General features: G+C 51.3%; 1 protein-coding gene across 1 annotated transcript in view; it reads left to right on the top strand.

Moving 5' to 3' along the window:
- The first annotated feature begins 282 nt into the window (after positions 1 to 282).
- LOC137332272 (calcium/calmodulin-dependent protein kinase type II subunit alpha) overlaps positions 283 to 12,354 on the top strand; it is a 203,414-nt gene continuing 191,342 nt past the window's right edge. Inside the window, exons 1-2 of the mRNA XM_067995978.1 lie at positions 283 to 402; positions 559 to 653. Of these exons, the coding sequence (XP_067852079.1) occupies positions 341 to 402; positions 559 to 653 (157 nt within the window). The 5' untranslated portion in view covers positions 283 to 340. The remainder of the gene's footprint in view (positions 403 to 558; positions 654 to 12,354) is intronic.

Raw genomic sequence — 12,354 nt, 5'->3', positions numbered from 1 at the left:
CTCCTTTACACGAGAGTGTGGGGCTGGAGCCAGTATTCAAAGTGGCAAAGCAGCTTTTTTTTTTGTCAAGCTCTCGATACTGTTGTCTTGGAAACACATCGGGGAGGGAGGGAGGGGGAGGGAGGGGACGAGGGGAGGAGAATGATGCTTGGGGAAAGGGAGAAAAAATCCCACCAACTAGTGAGGTTTGTACTGGCTGGATTTTCTCATTTTTTCATGTAGTGAGCTGCCAATCAAGACCCACCTCCAAACCTAGAGCCTTTGAGGAAGAGGCAGAGAGAGAGAGAGAGAGAAGCAGCAGCAGCAGCAGCCCGGGGAAGGAAGATCCAGCAGCCTGAGGATGGCCACGATAACATGCACTCGGTTCAGCGAGGAATACCAGATGTACGAGGAGTTGGGAAAGTAAGGGACGAATAATCGGCCAGCCTTTGGAATTCATTAACCAAAGTCTTTGCCTTTCTCTTTCACCTGTTTTTTTTTTTTTGTTTTATTTATTTTTTTTGCGCTGTTGCAAATGAATCGCGAATAAAATCTCAATGTGTGGGTTGCTGGTTTCAGGGGCGCCTTCTCCATTGTGAAGAGATGTGTGAAGACTTTAACCGGACAGGAATACGCGGCGAAGATCATCAACACCAAGAAACTGTCCGCCAGGGGTAGGTCACACAGACTGCGATATTATCCCCCCACCCACAATATCTACTTCTTGTAGCCAGACTTCAGTAACACGTTTCCAGCAGATTGCACGCTCTGTAGTTTTTGGTAAAAACATTTTTGCACGACTGTGTTCACAAGTGTGCACGAGTGTAGCCCTCCCAGGACTGAAACATTTTTGCACGACTGTGTTCACAAGTGTGCACGAGTGTAGCCCTCCCAGGACTGAAACATTTTTGCACGACTGTGTTCACAAGTGTGCACGAGTGTAGCCCTCCCAGGACTGAAACATTTTTGCACGACTGTGTTCACAAGTGTGCACGAGTGTAGCCCTTCCAGGACTTAACCGTGTACAAAGAGAGAGAGGGAGGGAGGGGGGGATACGGAGGGTGCAGTCGGTGCAGCTCACTATTAGAGTGTTTGGGAAGAGTGGCAGATGTGCATGGATTACAGCTGTTGAATCCAGCTCTTAAAACACGCCAATCGTTCCCTTCTTGGGATTTTGCCTGACCCTTGAAGGGGGAGGAGATTTGCAGGTCTGTGGGGGGAAAAAAAGGGGGGGGAGTGGGACTAATTGGACAGCTCTTTCAAAGAGCCAGCACAGGCACGATGGGCCGAATGGCCTCTTTCTGCGCTGTGTGATTCTATTGGCAGCTTTCCAAAGTTGAGCAGGGTGGTTGGATTGTGGGCTGAGACCTGAGGCTTGTTTTTTGGTTCTGATACAAATTCATTCAAATTCCGCCTCTGGGTTTCACCAGGACTCGGAAGGGAGAGGGGGGGAAGGAGGAGGAGGAGGAACTAAACGGAAAAAAACCAAACTGGATCCCTCACTCACAGATCGGACTTTTACAGCTCAGGTTTGGGGGTCAAATCGACCTCGGGCAGAAGCGCAAAACGGGCGATAGCGAATCGGCCGCCCGGTTCTCACCCCGCCCGAATTCCCCGTCTCGCTGAAACCGCCCGTGTTACCCTCCCGCCCGAGAGCGATTTCACTCCCCTCAGCTCTCCCCACCCCCCTCCCACCCCCGTCAGATGGATAACCGTGGACCCGTGAGTCGGGCGGTCATTGCCCCGGATTGGGCGAGGCTCAGCACCTCAATGGCATCTTCACCCGTGGGTCTTAACGTTCACATTTTGGAAACTTCCAGACTCTCCATCCAAAAACCCAGATTCTTGGGTTCCCCCCCCCCAGACCCTGGACTCCTCCCCCCCCCCAGACCCTGGACTCCTCCCCCCCCCGCAGACCCTGGACTCCTCCCCCCCCAGACCCTGGAGTTCCCCCCCCCAATCCTGGACTCTTTCTTCCCCCCACCCCCAAGCCTGAACTCATCCCCCCCCCCAGACCCTGGACTCTTCCCCCCCGCAGACTCTGGACTCTTCCCTCCCGCAGACTCTGGACTCTTCCCCCCCCCCCCCCCACCCCAGACCCTGGACTCTTCCCCTCCGGACTATTCCTCCCCAGACCCTGGACTCTTCCCCCCGCCCCCCCGGACTCTTCCCACCCCCCCGACTCCAGACTTCTCCCTGGATTCTTCGCCCCCAGACTCTTCCCACCCCCCCAGACTCTAGACTTCTCCCTGGACTCTTCCCCCTGGACTGTTCCCACCCCTCCAGACTCTTCCCTGGACTCTTACCCCCAGACCCGGGACTCACCCCCCTCCCCCGAACTCCACCCCAGACCCTGGACTCTTCCCCCTCCCCGACTGTCCACGAAACCTCGGACTCTTCCCCCTGGACTCTGCCCACCCCCTGGATCCCAGACTCCCCCCTCCGGACTCTGGACTCTTTCCCCCCCAGACCCTGCCTCTCAAGTCAGTCTCTCCCCCCGCCCCGGACTCTTCTCCCCCCCCAGACCCCGGACTTTTCCCTTTCCCCCTGGATCCCAGAATCTCTGGTTCCCTGGACCCTGTCCCTCAGGTTCCCCCTGCACCCAGGACTCTTGTTTTCCCAAAACCAGATCAGCAGCAAACAGTTCCTAAAATAGATCATTCCTCTGGATAAGTATCACAAGAAGAGCCTCCAGTATGATCAGACTCCCTCCCTCAGTCACGTAATTCAGGAGGTAAATACAAATAAAGATATGAATTCTTGCCCCCCCCCCCGGTTGCTGCTGCTCCGATGTGGTCTCCTGTGATGGTAATTGAAGGGTTAACAATAACAGTGTGTTCGGACTGTGCAGACGAGGTTGTGGGACTCTCCGCTCCACTCCCAGCTCGCCTTTAGGTACTGAGCGTGAAGCGGAGAACAGGGGTGTGCGTGAGTGTATTTGTGCGTGTGCACACACCCTGTGTACGTGAATTGGTGTGAGTGTGTCTGTGTGAGTGTGTGTCTCTGTGACCATGTCTGTGTGTGCATGTGTAAGCTCTTTGTGTGTGCTGTGTTTCCTGTATCTTGGCTGTGTTTGTGAGCATGTTCTGTGTGTGTGGGCGTACGGTGTGTTATTATGTAAGCATTCCGTGCGTGTGTGAGCTGTGTCGGTATGCACTCTGTAGGTGCAGTCCATTTTGTGAATGTGCACACTGCGGATGTGTGTATATGTATGTATATGTGTGTGTGCATATTTGTGTGCGTGAGTGTGAGTGTCTGTATGTGGGTAGGTGTGTGTGGGTATTAGTGTGTGTGGATGTATATGTGGGTCGGTGTGTGTGTGTATGTGTATATGTACGCATCGGTGTGTGTGTGTGAATACAGGTATACTTATGTGTGGGTGTGTTTGTGAATATGCATGTCATATGTAGGTGTGGGTGTGTATGTGAGTGTATACATGTACGTGTGTCCGTCTCTGGGTGTGTTTGTGTGTAACATTTCCTTACAAAGTGCACTGTACCCCATCCAACTCCCCACCCTCACACACACACACTGTACCCCATCCAACTCCCCACCCTCACACACACACACTGTACCCCATCCAACTCCCCACCCTCTCACACACAGACACTGTACCCCATCCAACTCCCCACCCTCACACACACACACTGTACCCCATCCAACTCCCCACCCTCTCTCACACACTGTACCCCATCCAACTCCCCACCCTCTCACACACACTGTATCCCATCCAACTCCCCACCCTCTCTCACACAGACACTGTACCCCATCCAACTCCCCACCCTCACACACACACACTGTACCCCATCCAACTCCCCACCCTCTCACACACACACTGTACCCCATCCAACTCCCCACCCTCACACACACACTGTACCCCATCCAACTCCCCACCCTCACACACACACACTGTACCCCATCCAACTCCCCACCCTCTCTCACACACTGTACCCCATCCAACTCCCCACCCTCTCACACACACTGTACCCCATCCAACTCCCCACCCTCTCACACACACTGTACCCCATCCAACTCCCCACCCTCACACACACACACTGTACCCCATCCAACTCCCCACCCTCTCACACACACACTGTACTCCATCCAACTCCCCACCCTCTCACACACACACTGTACCCCATCCAACTCCCCACCCTCTCACACACACACTGTACCCCATCCAACTCCCCACCCTCACGCACACACTGTACCCCATCCAACCCCCCACCCTCACACACACTGTACCCCATCCAACTCCCCACCCTCTCACACACACACTGTACCCCATCCAACTCCCCACCCTTTCACACACACACTGTACCCCATCCAACTCCCCACCCTCACACACACACACTGTACCCCATCCAACTCCCCACCCTCTCACACACACTGTACCCCATCCAACTCCCCACCCTCACACACACACTGTACCCCATCCAACTCCCCACCCTCACACACACACACTGTACCCCATCCAACTCCCCACCCTCACACACACACACTGTACCCCATCCAACTCCCCACCCTCTCTCACACACACACTGTACCCCATCCAACTCCCCACCCTCTCACACACACTGTACCCCATCCAACTCCCCACCCTTCACACACACACTGTACCCCATCCAACTCCCCACCCTCTCACACACACTGTACCCCATCCAACCCCCCACCCTCTCACACACACTGTACCCCATCCAACTCCCCACCCTCTCACACACACACTGTACCCCATCCAACTCCCCACCCTCACACACACACTGTACCCCATCCAACTCCCCACTCTCTCACACACACACTGTTCCCCATCCAACTCCCCACCCTCTCACACACACACTGTTCCCCATCCAACTCCCCACTCTCTCACACACACACTGTACCCCATCCAACTCCCCACCCTCACACACACACTGTACCCCATCCAACTCCCCACTCTCTCACACACACACTGTACCCCATCCAACTCCCCACCCTCACACACACACACTGTACCCCATCCAACTCCCCACCCTCTCACACACACACTGTTCCCCATCCAACTCCCCACCCTCTCACACACACACACTGTACCCCATCCAACTCCCCACCCTCACACACAGACACTGTACCCCATCCAACTCCCCACCCTCTCACACACACTGTACCCCATCCAACTCCCCACCCTCACACACACACTGTACCCCATCCAACTCCCCACCCTCTCACACACACACACTGTACCCCATCCAACTCCCCACCCTCTCACACACACACTGTTCCCCATCCAACTCCCCACCCTCTCACACACACACACTGTACCCCATCCAACTCCCCACCCTCTCACACACACTGTACCCCATCCAACTCCCCACCCTCTCACACACACTGTACCCCATCCAACTCCCCACCCTCTCACACACACACTGTTCCCCATCCAACTCCCCACCCTCTCACACACACACTGTTCCCCATCCAACTCCCCACCCTCACACACACACTGTACCCCATCCAACTCCCCACCCTCTCACACACACACTGTTCCCCATCCAACTCCCCACCCTCTCACACACACACTGTTCCCCATCCAACTCCCCACCCTCACACACACACTGTTCCCCATCCAACTCCCCACCCTCTCACACACACACTGTTCCCCATCCAACTCCCCACCCTCTCACACACACACTGTACCCCATCCAACTCCCCACCCTCTCACACACACACTGTACCCCATCCAACTCCCCACCCTCTCACACACACACTGTACCCCATCCAACTCCCCACCCTCTCACACACACACTGTTCCCCATCCAACTCCCCACCCTCTCACACACACACACTGTACCCCATCCAACTCCCCACCCTCTCACACACACTGTACCCCATCCAACTCCCCACCCTCACACACACACTGTACCCCATCCAACTCCCCACCCTCTCACACACACACACTGTACCCCATCCAACTCCCCACCCTCTCACACACACACTGTTCCCCATCCAACTCCCCACCCTCTCACACACACACACTGTACCCCATCCAACTCCCCACCCTCTCACACACACTGTACCCCATCCAACTCCCCACCCTCTCACACACACACTGTTCCCCATCCAACTCCCCACCCTCTCACACACACACTGTTCCCCATCCAACTCCCCACCCTCACACACACACTGTACCCCATCCAACTCCCCACCCTTCACACACACACTGTACCCCATCCAACTCCCCACCCTCTCACACACACACTGTTCCCCATCCAACTCCCCACCCTCACACACACACTGTTCCCCATCCAACTCCCCACCCTCACACACACACTGTACCCCATCCAACTCCCCACCCTCTCACACACACACTGTACCCCATCCAACTCCCCACCCTCTCACACACACACTGTACCCCATCCAACTCCCCACCCTCTCACACACACACTGTACCCCATCCAACTCCCCACCCTCTCACACACACTGTACCCCATCCAACTCCCCACCCTCTCACACACACACTGTACCCCATCCAACTCCCCACCCTCTCACAGACACTGTACCCCATCCAACTCCCCACCCTCTCACACACACTGTACCCCATCCAACTCCCCACCCTCTCACACACACACTGTACCCCATCCAACTCCCCACCCTCTCACACACACTGTACCCCATCCAACTCCCCACCCTCACACACACACTGTACCCCATCCAACTCCCCACCCTCACACACACTGTACCCCATCCAACTCCCCACCCTCACACACACACTGTACCCCATCCAACTCCCCACCCTCACACACACTGTACCCCATCCAACTCCCCACCCTCTCACACACTGACACTGTACCCCATCCAACTCCCCACCCTCTCACACAGACACTGTACCCCATCCAACTCCCCACCCTCACACACACACTGTACCCCATCCAACTCCCCACCCTCTCACACACTGACACTGTACCCCATCCAACTCCCCACCCTCTCACACAGACACTGTACCCCATCCAACTCCCCACCCTCTCACACACACTGTACCCCATCCAACTCCCCACCCTCTCTCACACACTGTACCCCATCCAACTCCCCACCCTCTCACACAGACATGTGGCTAGAAATTCGGTAGCTCCCATTTGTGGGCACCTCGTCCCTCCGTGCACAAATGGTGAGGTTTGTGGAGCCCCGGATATTGGGGGAAACTTTATCCCATCGAGACAGCTCAGTGGGCAGAGCCCGAATCTGGTGAGTGAAGGGAGTTGGGAAGCAGAAGTAAGTAATGTTGTAGATGGGATGATCTGATCTAATCTGTCGCACTGTGTGTGTGAGAGAGAGAATTGGAAAGGGATGAGAGTGATTGGGCATATAAAGACAGCTTTGTAACAGATTTCAGTGAGGGAGAATGAGCTGTCAGGCAATTTTATTTTATTGAATTTGAAATTATTGGGTCAATTTATTTTTAAAATGAAATTTCTCTTTATTCTGTCCGATTGATTTAATGATTTGATAATCGCTTGAAACCACTGTGCGCATGTCGACTGTAAAAGGCAGACGTTCACCTTTAGAATTCCCCCATCCTTCCTCGTCTCTCTCTGTTTCATTAACGGTTATTGTTCCTCTAAATTTTCCTGTCGTTTTCCACCTGAACTGCAAATCCCCCGTCTGACACACTATCCCACCTCTCCGCTTCTTCACTCTCATGAAATCATCGCATCTGCTCCTCCTCTCCAGAGGAGAATTCCCACTCCAGAAACCTGAGCCCATAATCCAGGACGACACTCCCAGTGCGGTACTGAGGGAGCGCTGCACTGTCGGAGGTGCCGTCTTTCGAATGAGACATTAAACCGAGGCCCTGTCTGCCCTCTCAGGTGGGTGTAAAAGATCCCATGGCCACTATTTCGAAGAAGAGCAGGGGGAGTTCTCCCCGGTGCCCTGACCAATATTTATCCTTCAACGAACGACACTAAAACAGATTATCTGGTCATTTATCTCATTGCTGTTTGTGGGATCTTGCTGTGCACAAATTGGCTGTCATGTTTCCCTACATTACAACAGTGACTACACTTGAAAAGTATTTCATTGGGTGTAAAGCGCTTTGGGACGTCCTGAGGTCTTGAAAGGCGCTATATAAATGCAAGCCTGTCCCTCTGTTCCTGGGCCAGCATTCCTCCCTCTACCAACACCACTGATAAAACCGCCCGATTTGATGACAAGGCTTGTGCACGGGACGTTGCTTCAGTGCAGCTACAGTCGCTGGACTCACAAAATGATTCATTCCACTGAGGACTTTGCGATATTTCGATGCGGGAAGGTGCTACGTAAACGTCGAGATAATAATACTGTGATGGCACAGATCAGTGGGGTGCAGAATTCGGCTTTGGAAGGGGCGCAAGATAGGAAAAATGGTAAACGGCATCGGGCGGGCGTCTGTTTGGGGCCCCTCGCCATGTGCCCCCTGTGCATTCAGAATACAACCAAGGGGTCACTTGTCACTTGTCTCCACTTCACCTGTGACCCCTGCCAGAGTGTCACTAGAGCTGGGACTCAGCACTATTCCCACTGTTCTCAGTGTCCAGTGACAGTAAGTCAGGGGGGATGGGGTTATCCCAGCATCTATAGGGTGCATGAAATCATAATATCGTAGTATCATAGTATGTTACAGCACAGAAGGAGGCCATTCAGCCCATCGTGCCTGTGCTGGCTCTTTGAAAGAGCTATCCAATTAGTCCCACTCCCCCTGCTCTTTCCCCATAGACCTGCAAATTTTTCCCCTTCAAGTATTTATCCAATTCCCTTTTGAAAGTTATTATTGAATCTGCTTCAACCACCCCTTCAGGCAGCGCATTCCAGATTGTAACAATTTGCTGCGTAAAAAAGTTTTTCCTCATGTCGCCTCTGGTTCTTTTGCCGATCACCTTAAATCTGTGTCCTCTGGTTACCGACCCTTCTGCCACTGGAAACAGTTTCTCCTTGTTTACTCTGTCAAAACTGTTCACGATTTTGAACACGTCTATCAAATCTCCTCTTAATCTTCTCTGCTCTAAGGAGAACAATCCCAGCTCCTCCAGTCTCTCCACATAACTGAGGTTCCTCATCCCTGGAATCAGTCAATAAATCTCCTCTGCGCCCTCTCCACATCCTTCGCGAAAGTGTGTTGCCCAGAACTGAACACAATACTCCAGCTGGGGCCTAACCAGTGTTTTATAAAGGTTTAGCATAACTTCCTTACTTTTGTAATCTATGCTTCTATTTATAATGTGGAGATGCCGGTGATGGACTGGGGTTGACAATTGTAAACAATTTTACAACACCAAGTTATAGTCCAGCAATTTTATTTTAAATTCACAAGCTTTCGGAGGCTTCCTCCTTCGTCAGGTGAACGATGTGAAAATTTCTATTTATAAAATCTAGGATCCCACATGCTTTTCCAACAGCCTTCAGGACTAGTCCTGCCACCTTCAAAATCTGATCCATCTAGAAAAATCCCGTCGTTGCATTCCAGTTGTTTCCTAAATGATTCCAATGTCTTTGCCTCCACTCCTGTCCCTCGGAACACCATATTCCATGCCTTGATCACACTTTGTGTGCAGAAGAATTTCCTGATACAAAGTTCTAAATTTGCCTCTCACCAGTTTAAGCCTGTGTCCCCCTTGGACTACTGTCACATTTCATCATATCGCCGTGTGGCCTATCTTTTCTAAACTTATTGAGAACTTATTTACCTCTATAAGATTCCCTGTCATCTTCTTTGGAGGGTGAAAATCCTAAGTTTCTCTGGTCCATCACTGGATCCCCTGAGCCTAGGGATTAGCTCTCTTCCAGCACGGTCTTCGACCGAGAAAGATTAGACCTTCCAACGCCCACCATTTTCCACCTTAAAACGTGTTTGACAAATCTATTAGAGTTTTTTTGAGGGTGTAACTAGCAGGGTAGATAAAGGGGAACCAGTAGATGTAGTATATTTGGATTTTCAAAAGGCATTTGATAAGATGCGATAGAAAAGGTTGTAATGCAAGATAAGGGCTCCTGGGGTTGGGGGTAATATATTAGCATGGGTAGAGGATTGGTTAACGGGCAGAAAACAGAGTAGGGATAAACGGGTCATTTTCAGGTTGGCAGGCTGTAACTAGTGGGGTGCTGCAAGAATCAGTGCTTGGGCCTCAGCTATTTACAATCTATATTAGTGACTTGGACCAAGTGTAACGTATCCAAGTTTGCTGATGTAACAATGCTAGATGGAAAAGTAAGCTGTGAGGAGAACACAAAGAGTCTGCAAAGGGATATAGACAGGTTAAATGAGTGGGCAAGAAGGTGGCAGATGGAGTATAATGAGGTTATTCACTTTGGTAGGAAGAACAGAAAAACAGAATATTTTTTAAATGGTGAGAAACTATTAAATGCTGGTGTTCAGAGAGATTTGGGTGTCCTTGTACAAGAAACACATAAAATTAGCACGCGGGTACAGCAGGCAATTAGGAAATCAAATGGCAAGTTGGCCTTTATTGCAAGGGGGTTGGAGTACAAGAGTAAGGAAGTCTTGCTACAATTGTACAGGGCTTTGATGAGACCACACTGTACAGTTTTGGTCTCCTTATCTAAGGAAGGATATACTTGCCTTAGAGGCGGTGCAACAAAGGTTCACTAGACTGATTCCTGGGGTGAGAGGGTTGTCCTATGAGGAAAGATGGAGTAGGATGGGCCTATACTCTCTGGAGTTTAGAAGAATGAGAGGTGATCTCATTGAAACATATAAGATTCTGAGGGGGCTTGACAGGGTAGATGCTGAGAGGTTGTTTCCCCTGGCTGGAGTGTCTAGAACTAGGGGGCATAGTCTCAGGATAAGGGGTCGGCCATTTAAGACTGAGATGAGGAGGAATTTCTTCACTCAGAGGGTTGTGAATCTTTGGAATTCTCTATGCCAGAGGGCTGCGGATACTCAGTCATTGAGTATATTCAAGGCTGAAATAGATAGATTTTTGGACTCTAGGGGAATCAAGGGATATGGGGATCGGGCGAGAAAGTGGAGTTGAGGTCGAAGATCAGCCATGATCATATTGAATGGCGGAGCAGGCTCGAGGGCCGAATGGCCTATTTCAGATCCAAATTCTATTTTTTCTTATGTCTTGATGACTAGAAATGGGCATGGTAGCGCAGCACTGAGGGAGTGCTGTACTGCCGGAGGTGCTGTCTTTCAGACCGAGACGTCTGCCCTCTCAGGTGGACGTAAAAAATCCCATGGCATTATTTCGAAGAAGCGCAGGGGGAGTTCACCCCCCGGTGTCCTGGGCCAATATTCATCCCTCAACCAACATCTAAAACAATAGATTATCACATTGCTGACTGTGGGATCTTGCTGTGCGCAAATTGGCTGCCGCGCTTCCTACATTGCAACGGTGACTACACCTCAAAAAAAGGCACTTAATTGGGTGTAAAGTGCTTTGGGACATCCCGAGGTGTTGGAAGACGCTGTAGAAATGCAAGTTCCATTCTTTCATTCTTTCTTTCTTTCTTTCTTTCTTTCGTCGAAGTGCAGTGTGTGCGGTTCTAGTGCCGTGTTCTCTGACCTGCACTCTACTGATTCAGCGATATGGAGCAGCTTTTTATTTGCTTTGTTAGTGACCGTACACGTTAATTGTTGAGGTTCGTAACTCTCCTCGGTCACTTTCAAACTCCACTTCCCCCCCTCGTCACCCCTTGGCCGGTTTAAGGCCATTCATAGAGTATGCATGCAGGAAATGACACTGGCCCACACTGAATGACACTGTTTTCTCGGTTGGACGCCCTTGAAACTACAACTGGGGGAGACGAATGAGTGATTGTGTGAGTCACTTGTCCTGTGCATATCATTGTGCCCAGAAAATTGTCATGGAAATTGAACTAAATGCTGAGAAAGTGGAGGAAAGTGGATAAAATTATGATGTGTTTTGTGTGTGTGTAGGATGTGTGTAAACGGGGGCATAGAAAGAGCACGCCCACTCAGAGTGGGCGTGTTGAAACATCTCGAAGATCAAACATTTAGTATATTTTTTTTATTTCACCGTAATATTGTTTTTAACTGTTTTGGAACTTGCTTGTAACTGAAACAGAGAGGGTCGCTGGGGGTCATTGTAACTTTTGGTGATAGTGTAAAACGGGCCATGTCCGGTCAGCTGCCGTTCTACATCTCTCCCGACTTTCATTTCCCTTCAATGTAAAGGAAAATGAGGAGAGATGTGTAACTTACAATGCTGCCCGGTTTACTATCAGCAAAAGTTACAATTACCCCAGTGTTTGGGGGAGAGAGACACTGCGTAAAGATAATACTTGGATTTCATTGCACCTCAGTCAGTGGAGTGTCGTGACTGTCTGTCTCCGTAACCTCCTCCAACCCTACACCCCTCCCTATCTCTGTAACCTCCTCCAACC

The sequence above is a fragment of the Heptranchias perlo genome, chromosome 14 (genome assembly GCF_035084215.1).
Source record: "Heptranchias perlo isolate sHepPer1 chromosome 14, sHepPer1.hap1, whole genome shotgun sequence".
NCBI lineage: Eukaryota > Metazoa > Chordata > Chondrichthyes > Hexanchiformes > Hexanchidae > Heptranchias > Heptranchias perlo.
The sequence above is the reverse complement of the archived record's forward strand: the minus strand, read 5'-3'. Positions and strand labels throughout refer to the sequence as shown.